Raw genomic sequence first — 14,991 nt, 5'->3', positions numbered from 1 at the left:
GTTCGATAGCGTTTGCAAACATGTGAATCATTTTCTCCAGAAAAAAAAAAGGCAGCCATAAATTAGACTTCCATTGAACAAGAAAAATCTTGGGAAGCACGGATTGTGAAACTTGATGAGAGACTGGGCCAGCCTCTTATACTTACTGCCAACATTGGTGAGAGTTTTTGGATGTATAGGCTTAGGATTACTCCGGCAACTTAGCTAAGCAATCAATATGCCCGATCATCAGAAATCTGCAGGTGTTAACCTGAGTTCACCTTTAACACTCAAATCAACCTATATATTTAATGTTTAATCAATTCAATTATGCATAACACACGATACGAAAGCAGCTCAAGTCCCTCAAACATATCTTATGCACAAATTTGAGTCATAGAAAAGATGCTGGAAATCCCAAAGGACTCAATCAGAAGCTTGGTAAATGCCTGCAGTTCCAGCATGCAGCCTTATGTCTGAGCGTATCGAAAAAAGGTGGCTAGGAACTAGGAAGAGACTTGATAAAAACTCACAGCTGGATCTTTGGGCCCCTGAATTTGGTCAAGTTAAAAGGGAAGAAGGAAAAACAGGCTGAAACATTTTAACCAAAATACTTTAAACAATTAAAGTTGTATGTTGGTCATATTTATACTACAACATAATGGCATTTTGTAATTAAACAAACAGAGGAAGATCAACTGCAACCAAGGGAGAAAACAGAGAAGGAAACATAAGATGACAGCAAAGCATTGAGCAAGATTTAGCATAAGTTGCTGTAGCTTAATGATTGCACAGAGATGATTATATTTTGTGGAAGTAAACAAGCAAGAGAACTAACCGTGAGAAAGTTTACTTCGAGTAAATCTAATCAAAACCACCATGAAAATTCTTGGCCGACAAGGGCACTCGTACAGTTGTTGGGTTAAAACCTAGCCTACACTCGGACTTATCCTTCAAAGATTTCATGAACTATCAAAATTACCGAGCAGAAACAACCACTCTGCTAACAAACTACAACTCATCCTTGACATCTTCTGGTTCTTTAACATCTTCATCACTCTTTGGCTTTTCCTCCTTGGGATCAGCCTCCACCTCTTCCTCAACATCATCTTCCTCGTCTACAGAGGCATCTGGGCTGATATTAAGACTCGCTTTCACAGAACCGTAGATGCTAGAAGCAAAATCTTTTGGATCACTCAGCATGAAACCACTCTCCATCAGCGCAGTCTGGTACATGAGACGAGCAGTCTGCTTCACACCCTCATCCTACAGTTCCAAGTTACAATAAGTGAGACCGACCACAATCCCAACCAAGTAAAACAAAAAATCAAGCAGTGAAAACAAAACCATGATCTCTCAGCAAAACAAACAAAAGGGATGAATTCATAAAGTACAATAAGCAGCAACTGAATGAATGCCCATCAGTCAGTGACAGCAACTGAATTAGTGGGCACCATTTCTTGTGGTTTAGATCACTTATGATTAAAGCGTGTGATAGTAACTCATCTCACACCTGTTGATTCAATCATACAGATGCCCAGACCAGTATTGGCCAAAAGCTGCCTTTACCAATGCACTGTGCTAGTTATTATTGATCTTTAGCGACATTTCAAAAATAAACCCCACGGCCTTGCAGCTAGGGGCACAAATACTATTCAAAAGGATTCAAATATCAAGCCTAAAATCATACCTCCGGATCCTTGACAACTCTCTCCCTCAGTTCCTTGATAATGGGATGCCTGGGGTTGATCTCAAGTACCCTCTTGCCACGCATATATGCCTGCCTACTGGCATCCGAAAGAGTCTGTGACTGCATGATCTTCTCCATATTGGCACTCCAACCGTACTTAGATGTAACCACCACACAAGGGGTCTGATCCAATCGGTTGCTGATCTTTATACTGTCAACACCCTCACTTGAAAGAGCATCCTTCCACCACTTGGTCAACTCTTTGAAAGATTCCTTGAGATCTTTGTCCTTCGATTCTTTTCCTAGTTTCAGGCCCTCCTTGGACACATTCTGGAATTTCTTGTCCTCGTAGTCCATCAAGTATTGCATCAGGTATTCATCCACTGGATCAGTGAAGTAGATAACCTACAAACAAATGGAATAAGTGAATGCAAGCATAATGATATGCAAGCTGATGGCTTCTGGATATCAAATCAAGAAGCAAATATAGCTTGTGAAACAAAGTTACTTCCATCTACCCAGGATAAAATGGAATTTTCAATATGTCAAAAAGCTGCTTTCAAAGTAAAGAAACAAACAGAAGGGGTAGTAATAATCTTCTGTTCCTAAATGTAAAATGGCAATGTATGTGCAGCTTTTTCCTTAACAAGACCAAAAAGTCTTTCAACTTAAAGCTTAGTTATGAAGCCCATTCCCAGTTTATGATTTTCAAAAGTAGGTTACAATTCCCCCGACTTTTGGGAAAAAACAAAAAAAAAATCTGAACACAACTTTTGCAGCTATGTAACACGGACTCTTCTAACAGAGCATTGCACCTACGTCACACCCGCACTCATGGGGGTGCGACACTTGGACACGGCTTCCTTTATGTCAGGTGAAGTCAACCACACTGAGGTCCTTTTCTATCCAAAAGTAGGTTCAGTTAACCCTAACAAATTTCAATTTTATTTATATTATATATATAAATGCATAAATGCATACACATACAAGTATATATATATATATATATATATATATATATACACACACACACCCCTCCGCACTAGTGTGGTGCTAATTTTTATTGATGAGGAATAGCATTTGTAGATTATTAATTTGATTTATTGCATGAATTTGTGCATGATGAATTGATGATATGATAATTGTTTTTATTTCATTAGTGTTAACTTAAAACTGTTAAAAATTATATATGTATACCCTCATATACCCTCTCCGCACCCCCACACCTAAGTTTTTTTTAAAGTGCCGCATTCGCACCCGTATCTGCACCCGCACCTATGTGATATAGTTTTGCAGCAATACCTCATAGCCTTTCCTTGTGAGCCTTTCAAGGAACGGTGACTTCTCTAGCTGTTCCTTGTTGGCTCCTGTTAAAAATTATATATGTATACCCTCATATACCCTCTCCGCACCCCCCACACCTAAGTTTTTTTTAAAGTGCCGCATTCGCACCCATATCTGCACCCGCACCTATGTGATATAGTTTTTGCAGCAATACCTCATAGCCTTTCCTTGTGAGCCTTTCAAGGAACGGTGACTTCTCTAGCTGTTCCTTGTTGGCTCCTGTTAGGTAGAAAATGTCCTTCTGCCCTGCTTTCATTCTCGATATGTACTGATCTAGTGAAACAAGCTTGCCTTCAGACTTTGTACTGTAACCAGGATGAGGGGAAGTGTATCAGTTATCTATAATTCAAAATATGCACAAAAAGATTATTTATTAGGGCAATGAAAGCAAGAATTCGAACAGTTACCTTTCAAATCTAAGAAGTTTTGCAAGTCTGTTCCTGTTAGATGCATCTTCGATGATGCCAAGTTTAATAGACTTGCCAAACTCTTTCCAGAACTTGGCATACTGGCCCTTTTTCTCATTATTCTCAGATTCTGCTGCAGCATCTGGTAACGGAAAAAAAACCGGTCCAACCTCAGATACGTACGATACAGATAATAGCATAGTGTCCATTAAATCTCAGCAGCATTTCAGACTCTAACCTGTTTTATCCTTGTCATTGGACTCATCAGGATCCTCATCTGCAATCCGACGGATCATATCAAGAGCTTTGCGGATAAGTTTCTTCTTGATAGTTTTCAAGCTGCTGTGCTGTTGAAGCATTTCACGTGAAACATTGAGCGGTAAAGTGTCGGAATCAACAAGGCCCTGTGAAATACAAATGGATAAGAAATTCAGATCTCCGTGGCAGAATCAGAGCTAAAATGCACTCAAACAAGTTATATAATAATATAAATCTGAGAGACTTGATGACCGCAAAGTAGGCCTGAATCCTGAGAAGAACACTTTCGGTATTTAGTCATCTTGGCTCAGGACTGGAAATGATCAGGCAATGCAGTAAGTGCAAGGAGACACCATCAAAATTCAGTGATGGATATGACCCAATACAAGACATTTCCTATCCCTGATTGGGTTACACAAGCTCTAAGCAGTTGAAAACTGATATTACAGCATATTACCTTCAAAAAGTTCAGGTACTTTGGTAGAAGTTCATCAAATTCATCAGAGATGAACACACGACGAACATAGAGCTTCAAGTTTGACTTGTTGTTGTAGTAGCTCTCGTATAGGTCATGAGGAGCCTTAGGAGGAACAAATAGCACAGCCTTGAACTCGACATCACCCTCAGCAGTAAAATGGCTCCATGCTAATGGCTTCTCCTCACTAAAGTCCTGGTTAAACAAAGAGAATATGATTAGAATCAAATGCAACTTTCCAGGGCATGACTCAGAAAACTTTCAATGTGTAGATTGATCCACCTTTGCAATGGATTGATAGAATTTTGCATATTCTTCATCAGACACCTCCTTTGGACTCCGTAGCCATATAGCTTTGACATCATTCAAACGCTCCCATTCATAAGTTGTTTCCTTCACTTTTTTTGTCTTTGGCTTCTTTTCAGCATCTTCCTCTTCAACTTCTTCATCCTCTGAGCTGCTGCTCTCAGCTGTCACATTGAAAAAGTGATCAGATTAGAAAGAAAATCCACTATGATGAATGACTAAAAATCCAAACTGCAGCAAAAGACTTGATGCAGAATATGGAGAACTTGTCATACTTGTTTCTTCTTCATCAGTGGACTCGTCTTCATCTGCTGGAACTTCTACATCAACCTCTTTGCTTGCCCAAAGGTATATAGGGAAGTTGATGAATTCAGAGTATTTCTTTACAAGCTCCTGCCACCATATGAAGACATCATCACTAAAATTGAGTTGTACGGAAGCCACAAATAAGAACTAAAAACTCAATATTGCACACAAAAAGAAATTTAAATTCATCTGTTCTCATATACAATGCAAAGCCAATGGGTAAGCAATGCCAAGCAACATCTCAGGTCTGTAAAGACTTTTGCCTACATAAATTGGTTGAACCAAATGCATGCTATCTGTGATAAACCAGATTGAAGCTAGCCAAATAAACTGGATTCTCGTAAATACCCAACATTTAAGCACCAGAGAGAGATCCTAACCAGCCTCTGTCAAAGGAAACAAGCACGATAACTGAAATTATTTGCAATAAAGAAACCAAGAGATAGTGATATGAGCACCTAGGCATTTACATTACTATAAAATACATAGGGCCCAATCCAGTATAAACAATCATTTCATGATGTGAAGGCATCATGACAATATTTTATATAATGTACAGAATTTAGGGTGTCTTGAAGCAGTATGATGAACACAAGAGCTAGCTATTTTCAAAAAGTAAAGAAACCAAATGACAGTGGTACAAGCACTTAAGCATTTATATATTTATAAATCACATAAGACCCAGTCCAAAAAAAAACTGAACATCTCATGGCAAAAAGGCAGAATAAAGTCATGAAATGTACCGTACAGAACTTAGAATAGGTTTACAAGTGTACTCAGTAATTGCTACGAATGCCATGCAGCAGTTTAGGTGCATGGTGCAAAGCACAGTCATATACCACATAATACAGTAAAATTCAATGTAGCTTTAAATGTTAAACCTCACTATCAGTCACGAATGACATACTGCTAGTCCCACACATCATGGCATTGAAGAATAACACATAAAAAGATTAACAATAAGCCTTTAATTACAAACTAAGTAATCAAAGCACCCACTTTTAATTTTTCCTCCTGCAAGTATTCGCCGGCCTCTTCCTTGAGGTGCAGCCTAATCTCTGTCCCACGACCAAGTGGTTCATTCCATGAATCCTCCGAGATTGCAAATGATCCATCAGCTTTTGATTCCCACACATACCTGGTAAAGAGAGAGAAAGCCCAAATGGAATAAGAAATGTATAAAATCAAAAAATACAAAATAACTATGGAAAGTCTTCAATTTAAAAATCAATACTTACTGATTATCATCATTATGCTTGCTAATGACTTCAACATAATCAGCAACGAGGTAGACAGAGTAAAACCCAACTCCAAACTGTCCAATCAGATTCAAATCACCTCCACTCTGAACTTTCTCCACAAAGGCTGCAATAAAATGGCAAGATCAAACTTCATCAAGAGTTCACCAGCCACTGAACATTTAAAATTGATTCAAATTTTCAGCACCACAGAAAGTACCTGAAGTCCCTGACTTAGCTATGGTACCCAGGTTCTTGATGAGATCCTCTTTTGTCATTCCAATGCCTCGGTCACGAATAGACAACACTTTTTTCTCTTTGTCCAACTTAATCTACATGTAGTCAAGAAATATAAAGGTTAAACATCATAAGACAACCAGATACTTCATCGATTCTTATTCGTGAACGGGCTTGATTGTTATTCAAGATGTCAAGAAAGATAAGTTGCAAATGCACCCAAACTATTAGTATTTTCCCATATTTCAAAGATGCAATTACAGAAATTGATCATTTACTCCCAGATTTAAAATATGCAAGTAAAAAAATTTATCATTTTTTTGAATTATTGCTCTATCCTTTCATATTTCCATGACATAAATCTGATTCAAATTAATATATCAAACTTTGTCATCTCAATATTCTGTCCTCATCATAAAATAATTGCAAGGCTAACCTGGATCTCGAGTTTCGTGTTGTCACCCTCACCCAAAATCTCTTTGTCTGTGAGGGAAAGGAACCTGATCTTGTCCAGTGCCTAATCCAAACATGCATCACTCATAAAAGTCAGAAAACCCATTTCTCGAAAAACAAAATAAAGCACAGACCCAAAGCAGCAAGATAGTTGACACTCACATCAGAAGCATTGGAGATGAGTTCCCTCAAGAAAATGTCTTTGTTACTATAGAGGGAGTTGATGATAATGTCCATAAGCCTCGAGACCTCAGCCTGAAACTCAAATTTCTCCGCATTGCTTCGTAAGGTTTTCCGGGAGATAGACTCCGACTCCCTGAAAGGAAACAACCAACAAGAACCTCAAACACCCAAAAAGCAGATCTTCAATACTTGTCTGACCCTCTAATCTTACTAATTTATGCATCCAAAATTGCCTAACACACGTACACAAGGGAGGAAAAAAAACATGCATGTTTCGCTGACCCTGCAACCCCATCTCTAAAGTAAAACAGATCCATACAGCTAACTACAAACTAAGAACCGAAATCACCAACAACACAAATACAAGCTGCAAATTATTCAATATAGAGCATAGACATCAGATCGACTAACCGATCCAAAAACAAGCAAACAAACTCCACGACATCACAAAGCAACAAACCGATAAACATATGTTCTTTCCCTTCTCCTCAAATACAAACAAAAACACAAGTCCAAAAAGGATCTGGCCCCAATTACTGCAATTCCCTCCGAAAAAAAAAACCTAAAAGATACATATTCAGAACTCGTCCTATGAATACGAGTATAAGCTAACAAAAGCTAAATACAGAACAAGAGGCAACGGATCAAAAACCTCTGGACGACTTCGGAGTCGGTAGACAAGGCATCAGGGATCGCGCCGATCTTCTCTTCCACCTTCGGCGGATTCACGGCTTCGTCCGATGCATCGTTCTCCTCCGCATTCGCATGTAAATGTCGCCCTAAAGATCACGCACAGAGACACACAGAAAAAAACGGAATCTCAGAAACAAATCCACCAGAAATCGAGATCGGGAGCCACAGAAGCAAAAAAAAAAGGATCAACTCGGAAAATCAAAGAGAAACCCTCACGAGATCCCGTCGATCCATCAGCCAGATCCAACTAAAATCAAACACAAGAGAAACAACACTAAAGAGAGAAAACAAAGGACAAAAAATACACCTTGATCGGGAAGCAGAGAGAGGAGCAAGAGCAGGAACAGGGCGACGGGAACCCTCCACTTCATTGTCGCCGCTTCTTCAGAGGTAATCGTACGGTGGGATTTGGAGCGATCGAGAGGTCACGCCTCACGCAGCGCCACTCCACGGGGCTGCTTAAAATGGGAGCTGACGGGTGGGGGTGTTGAAGTGTTAAAGGCGTACCACCATGGAAGATCCGACGGTCCAGAAACCGGATCGCGACGTCATGTTTTTCATCCGACGGTTTCTTTCTTACCAGCAGGAACGGTGTGATCCCATTCGTCAATGATCCCAGGTGGCTTGGTTCCATTGGCTGCCTTCGCCTGCCGTGACGTTGTATCGCCCCCTGTGGGTCCGACTGCTTCTAGCAACTTCCATGAGTGGGATTACTATTGACACCCACTGCGTCAAGATTTCAAAATCGCGGGAAAATAGACAAATTGGGATGCGAGATAAGCGGATCGGGAAACTGGAATTTTATTTATCTGGATAAGGGGCGCTTAATAGGTATTTGAACCCACTTATTTATCTAGAGAACTGGGGAAAGTTGAGAAATTGCAAAACCTGAACTTATTCACACTACAATTGGGGTCCAAACAGATCAGATACGGACCCAATCATGCCCGATCACAGGCTCAATCTTTTTGCTTTTTGGTATGTCAGAATCCGTATTTGGATCCAAATAAGTAAGGATGGATTAGAGACCTAGCCGTGCTGGCTTTGCTTGCAGTGCTTACCATTGTTGCCCTAACAGGGTAAAACTTTGTGAGCCTACCCCTTGCCCCCAAAGAGTCATCATGCTTCAGCTAGCTTTAAGAGTGACAATGAGATTTAAACTTAACCACTTTGCCTATCTGCCTAAGTCTCATCTCACTACCCTAAGCCCTTTTGGGTTAAAAAAAAAAAAGTGCAACACAACGACTTTTAAAAAGGTCACTCATCCCAATACTACTCTTTCAACCTTACTTAACTTTAGAATCTTGATAGAATCCGATGCTTTAGTGCTGGTATTATTGCACCGATGCGCAATGCATACAAAATAACGATAACTATAGTTAAGTGTTTTGAAATCGCTTGAATACATTCTACATTTTTATATTTACGCAAAAAAAAACACACCCAGAGACCTAGACCTGGCTATGTCTGCGGTATTTAAGGTCGCTGTCCTGACAGTGTAAAACTCGGTAGGCTTACCCTTTGGATACATTCTATATAAGTTGCAACAAATTGAGTTGAAGTAGATCCAGAGAATGCCAATTAATATCATGGATCAAATATAGGCTAGAATCACATGGATCCAGAAAAGGAGATGATTCGGTCATGTTTGGGCAGCTTGAGATGGCTCATGTCGGATCTTGTTAAACCCATTTAATAACCCATATAAGGTCCAAGTATGTCAATGATCTTTCGTATTCGATCATTCCATAGAATCTGGTTTGTATACTCTAACCCCCAAAAAAAAAACATAAACAGAAAAAATAAACATTTGAACCCTCAATTCTTAAAATTTGATTTTTTAATTATATTTCATTAAATCAATATCTCCCAAACATCTATTTGTTTAATAAAACAGTCATAAACAGATTAACCAAAAAATGAATACATCCAAAAACTATTAAAAGAAAGGATCCTATGTAACTTTCTTCCATGGTAAATTTGGCATCAAATTTAACGCGACAAACAATGTACTTGAATGGGGTCATCTTGCTTGTGACCTGTCAAAAACAAGACAAAAATGTCATGAATTTTCTCTGACTCAGTTGTCCCACTAGTGCATTTCACACATTGGAGGCAACTGGACATTGAAGTGCAGGGTCTCTTCTCCTTGGTAGAGGGACAGGGTTGAATTCACCAACTTGGACCCATACCCATCACTTAGGTGATACTCCCCCACGAAGCCCATGCTCATCAGTTTGGTCCTCCACCTCCCCTGTGTACCATTCCTGAAGAAGCCTGTCAACCACATCCCTAAGACCCATTTGGTAGCACCCATTGGGATGAAGTGCAGTCCAAAGCATTATCCCAAAACCCTTCCCTCAACACCTCTTCCAGATAAATTGCCTGCACAATGAAAAAAAAAATAGCAGCCTGACAAATGTATTTTAAGGGCTTTATATATATATATATATATATATATATTTGGAGTTAGTCAGATCCCCACCAGTTATTCAACTTATTGGGTTTTGAACCCCGACATCCCACCGCAAGGCGACATGCACTGACAGCTCCTACCAATCACGCCGAGCAGCCATTGGTTTAAAGGGTTTATATTTGGTACTAATGAAGGTATAGAACTACTGAGCTGGAAAATATAGGTTCAAGCTGACCACATAGGTGTGTTCAACATAGTTTGTTTGCTAAAGAAGAAACCCTGAAACATGATTTTTAGATGTAAAAATATGGTATATTGTGGGACATTTATTTTTTAAGCCCATTGCTTGTTATAATCACATATTTCAGAACACTTTTCTACTAAACAAACCAGGCAAATCAAAATAAGGTGATTTCGGTTCAATAGTTTTGTACCTTCGTTAGTACCCAATATTTTGCCGTTTTTTAAGTGCATATTCAACACACCCAAAAGTATGGATGTGAACAGGTTGGATCTAGGCATTACTGAGTCTGACTTGATCACATCTAGCATAATTGGATGCCGATTCAGATTTGGAGCTGGATGGGGATTAGCTAAAACCAAATCTAAATCCGACTAGCTTAAAATACTATATCTACATGTATTCAGATTTGGATGCAAATTTTGATACTGGTTCCATATCCAATTATTAGTCGGATCCGATTTTGGCTATTGAATCCGACTAAAGGTATTCGAATTTGGTTAAATATCCTGCCTTAATCCTAACCATTTACATCCCTAACAGAAATTGGGGAGTCAAAACCTATATGTTTATATGCATACCCAGTGACACACTTTAACTCACCTGGGCTTGTTGGCCTAGGGTTTTGCTGATGTCTACTTCAGTGAGCCATATAGGAATGCCCAAGGTTGCAAGTTTGTCCAATGTAGCTCTCATGAATGGGTTGTTTGGTTTAGTGAAATGTGATTCAAGACCTCTATCCCTTCTAGCATTCCATTGTTCCCTCTTAGTCTTCTAAGCATGGCCACATAGGCATCAACGATCGAACTAACATTGTTGCAGGTCTCCACCACATTGAACTCGTTCATGAACAGGGTTGGCCCTTTGTGTCGCCTCGAAGAACTGAGTTCATCCGGGCCAAGCCGGATCTCGCAAAAGTCAAAGTGAAGCATCTCATTGCTCATATCCCAGTGTTGGGGTCAGCTTGCGCACAAACATAAAATAGCAGGAAAGCGGTGGAGAGCATACCTGAGGCGGTCATGAGAGAACCGAAACCGATGGTGATGGCACTGGTGGCTGGAATAGGATGAGCTTTGCTCTTCAGCCGAACTGCAACCCTCCAATGAGCGCAGACTCCTTCAGCAGTTGGTGAGCAGGATCCTTCTTCCCTCCTTAGTAAAAAAAGCTCAGAAAAGGTATGTTTTCCTAACCCTTCTATGTGATTTTTCTCTGCATACGGGTTTCTTATTGACACCCGTTTATATAGCCTGTAGCAGGGGGTCAGTTAGCATAACAGTTTTGTCCCTAATCTTCCATATGTTTATCTGAAGGAACACAAAATGAAAAACTTACCAAATCGTGGGTAACTGCCACAATGTGTGGCTTATCCCAACATTCTCCCACTTGTTTCGACGATAAACCAGTAAACTTTATGGGAATTGCTTGATGAATAGATTGGCCTTTAAAAATCTATTCTACATATCTTAAGTTAAATCTCTAATCCTTATGAGATTAACAACAAAAATAATGAGAACCAATAAACTGTATGTGATCACTTTATTAATAAGCATATGTCAAAAAGAGTTTAACAGGCACATCCTCAATATATGTTCAGAATATAATCTCGGTGCTAGCTCTTTAGTAAGAGGATCAGCAATTATCTCTTTGGTACCAATATTAACAATATGCACTAGATGATTCATTGTATTTTCTTTAACAACAAAATATTTTAGCTTCATATGCTTGCATGATGTAGTACTTTTGTTGTTGTTCGAAAAGAACATTGCAACTTCATTATCATAGTAGACCTTCAATGGCTTTTCGATAGAATCAATCACCTTTAACTGTGATATGAAGTTCTTCAACCATATGGTCTGCGAAGTAGTCTCGTACAATGCTATGAATTATGCCTCCATGGTGTGAGCAGTAGTGGTCGTCTGCTTCCCACTCCTCCAAGAGATCGTTCATCCATCAAGTAAGAAGACATACCTAGTAGTAGACTTTCTACTATCAAGGCATCCTCCTAAGTCCGCATCTGAGTAGCCAACGACCTCAAGGTGATCAACTTTATGATACGTCAACATAGTCTTTTGTCCCTTGCAAATACCGTAAGACTTTCTTAGTAGCCTTCCAATAGGATATGGCTGGATTAGACTGGAATCTACCAAGCATCCCTACTGCGAAGAAAATATATGGACGTGAACAGGTCTGCGTGTATTGCAAGCTACCAACAACTAATGCATACGGATAAGCACTCATATGTGCTTTGTCAATTTCATTCTATGAACAATCCTTTAGGCTCAATTTGTCACCTTTTGATATGGGTGTTGAATTAGGAGAATAATTTTTCATCCCATATCGCTTTAATATCTTATTTATGTAGGATCTTTGGGAGAGGCCTAGAAAACCTTTTGCTCTGTCTCGACGGATCTCAATGCCAAGTACATAAGCAATCTCACCCATATCTTTCATATCAAAATGTGCTGCAAGAATTTTTTTTGTTTCTGAAAGTAACTTTATATCGTTGGTTGTCAGCAAAATATCATCCACATACAACATCAATATAATGAACTTACTCTCACTTTCCTTATGGTATATACATTGATCAATAATATTTTCTGTAAACCCAAAAGTCATAATGACTTGGGAAAATTTAATATACCATTGTCGGGAGGCCTGTTTAAGTCCATATACTGATTTGTTAAGCTTGCAAACCAAACGATCATCTTTAGAGAAACCAAGAGGTTGTCAATTCAGATCCCCGTTGAGGAAGGTTGTTTTCACATCAATCTAATGTAGCTCTAAGTCATAATGAGCTATGAGGGTCAAAATTATCCTTATTGGCTCCTTAGTTGAGACTGAAGAAAATGTCTCATTATAGTCAATGCCCTCCAACTAGGTGAATCTGTTAGCAATCAATCTTGTTTTATGTCTCTCTATGTCACCTTTGGAGTCCCTTTCGGTCTTAAAGACCCATTTACACCCTATGAGTTTTACTCCTTTAGGTGACTCGACAAGATCTCACACTTGATTCTTAGCCATAGAGTCCAACTCTTCTTTCATATCAGTGCGAAGATTGTTTGCTTTCAACAGCTTCCATAAAAGTCAATGGGTCATTATCTATATCTATGAAATCATCATGCTCTTGAAGGTACACTACATAATCAGGATGTATGGCAGATTTTCTAACTCTTGTGGATCTCCAAACAGGTTATTCTTCAGGTTCAAATTCAACATGTTCATCCTGTTTATGTTCATCTGCATTGTCCATAATAGGTTCACTTTAGATTTATGTATCAACAACTGGGTAATCAACAACATCATCATTAAGGATAATAATGTGGTATCTCTCGGTGTTTTCCTTAACAAGTAATGAAACTGGATCTTGTATTTCCTCAACACCAAGGTTTTGAAGTGTACTTAATCCTACTGAACCATCTTCAAGAAATTTTGCCTTATCCATGTTAACAATCTTTGGTAAATGAGATGGGCAGTAAAACCTGTATCTTTTTTATATCTCTGGATAACCAATGAAATATCCATCGGTTGTTCTTGGATCAACGACTTTAATGTGAGGGTTATATAATTTAGCCTCTGCAGAACATCCCCATATATGCATATAAGACAGTGATGGTTTTCTACCTGTCCACAACTCGTAGGGAGTTTTAGGCACAGATTTCGTAGGAACCTTATTCAAAATTTGCACAACAGTCTTTAAGACTTCACCACATAGCTTTATGAGAAGTGTTGAATAATTCAACATGACCCTGACCATTTTTTTAAGCATATGATTTCTCTTTTCAGCTATATCATTCCGGTAGGCACTACCAGGCATGGTACATTGAGGCACAATGTCTTCCTCTTTGAGAAATTGTGCTAATGGCCCTTCCTTTTGCTCCATCTCAGTAAACCTACCATAATATTTGTTACCTCTATCAGACCTGACTATCTTAATAACTTTATCGGTTTGTTTCTTAAATTCTTTAAACATATAAAAAACATTAAATTTTTCAAAAATCAAGTAGAGATGCATATACTTTGAATAGTCATCAATAAAGGTAACAAAACATTTCTCGTTTGTGTAACAAGGGGTAAACGATCTACATACATCTGTATGAACTATCTTCAATATCTCACTAATATGTTTGGCACCCTCTTTATATGTGTTTGTATGCTTAACTTTTATGCAATCAACATACGGGTCATTGTCTGTAAAATCTAGAGATTTCAAGATCCTTTCATTTATGAGTCTCTTTATTCTCTTTTTAGAGATATGATCCAACTTTCGATGCCAAAGCATATAGGATTTATCATTAATCATGTTACGTTTATTCTTAACCAATGCATATTTAGAAGTCAAAGACTTCTGGGTTTGGATCCTCACGTTCAATTTATACAAACCATTATAAACTGATGCAGAACCAATTTCAATAGAAATTCTATATATGAATAACTTAGAGTTTTCAAATTTAAAGCAATATCCAAATTTATCCAATTTTGAAATTGAAATTGAGTTTCTATTATATGATAGAACATAAAAGACATCATGCAGATCCAAATCTATGCTTGTATCTAAAGTGATCCTACAGGTCCCAACACCCTTCACATGCGAACACATCTTGTTCCCCGAATAGATGTTCTTATCATGCATTTTTGGTTTTCTTCTGTTCAGGAATGACTATAGACAATTGGAAATATGAGCAGTAGCACCAGAGTCAATCCACTAGCTATTTTTAGGAATTTGTAATAAATTACATTCATGAGAAATAAATGACAAATTACTTTT

The 14,991-nt window shown here is 38.6% G+C and overlaps 1 protein-coding gene across 1 annotated transcript; it reads right to left on the bottom strand.

Moving 5' to 3' along the window:
- Positions 1-738: 738 nt before the first annotated feature.
- On the bottom strand, positions 739-8,035 carry LOC149817849 (endoplasmin homolog). The gene is made up of 15 exons (XM_089984490.1): positions 7,877-8,035; positions 7,529-7,655; positions 6,856-7,009; positions 6,677-6,757; positions 6,224-6,335; positions 6,004-6,130; positions 5,765-5,903; positions 4,735-4,852; positions 4,436-4,623; positions 4,136-4,348; positions 3,659-3,824; positions 3,421-3,562; positions 3,168-3,318; positions 1,670-2,074; positions 739-1,245 (listed from the first exon to the last, which is right to left on the bottom strand). The coding sequence occupies exons 1-15, from the start codon at positions 7,938-7,940 to the stop codon at positions 991-993; spliced, it is 2,442 nt and encodes an 813-aa protein (XP_089840616.1). The 5' UTR covers positions 7,941-8,035; the 3' UTR covers positions 739-990.
- Between the last annotated feature and the right edge of the window lie 6,956 nt (positions 8,036-14,991).

This window comes from Nuphar pumila, chromosome 13 (assembly GCF_984573655.1).
Source record: "Nuphar pumila chromosome 13, dmNupPumi1.hap1.1, whole genome shotgun sequence".
NCBI classification, from domain to species: Eukaryota; Viridiplantae; Streptophyta; class Magnoliopsida; order Nymphaeales; family Nymphaeaceae; genus Nuphar; species Nuphar pumila.
The sequence above is the reverse complement of the archived record's forward strand: the minus strand, read 5'-3'. Positions and strand labels throughout refer to the sequence as shown.

Coding starts and splice junctions, on each gene's coding strand:
- LOC149817849 (XM_089984490.1), bottom strand. CDS start 7,940: ATGAAGTGGAGGGTTCCCGTCGCCCTGTTCCTGCTCTTGCTCCTCTCT. Junction 7,656..7,876: donor CTCTCTGCTTCCCGATCAAG/GTGTATTTTTTG, acceptor CGTGATCTTTAG/GGCGACATTTACATGCGAAT. Junction 6,336..6,676: donor ACACGAAACTCGAGATCCAG/GTTAGCCTTGCA, acceptor GACTACATGTAG/ATTAAGTTGGACAAAGAGAA.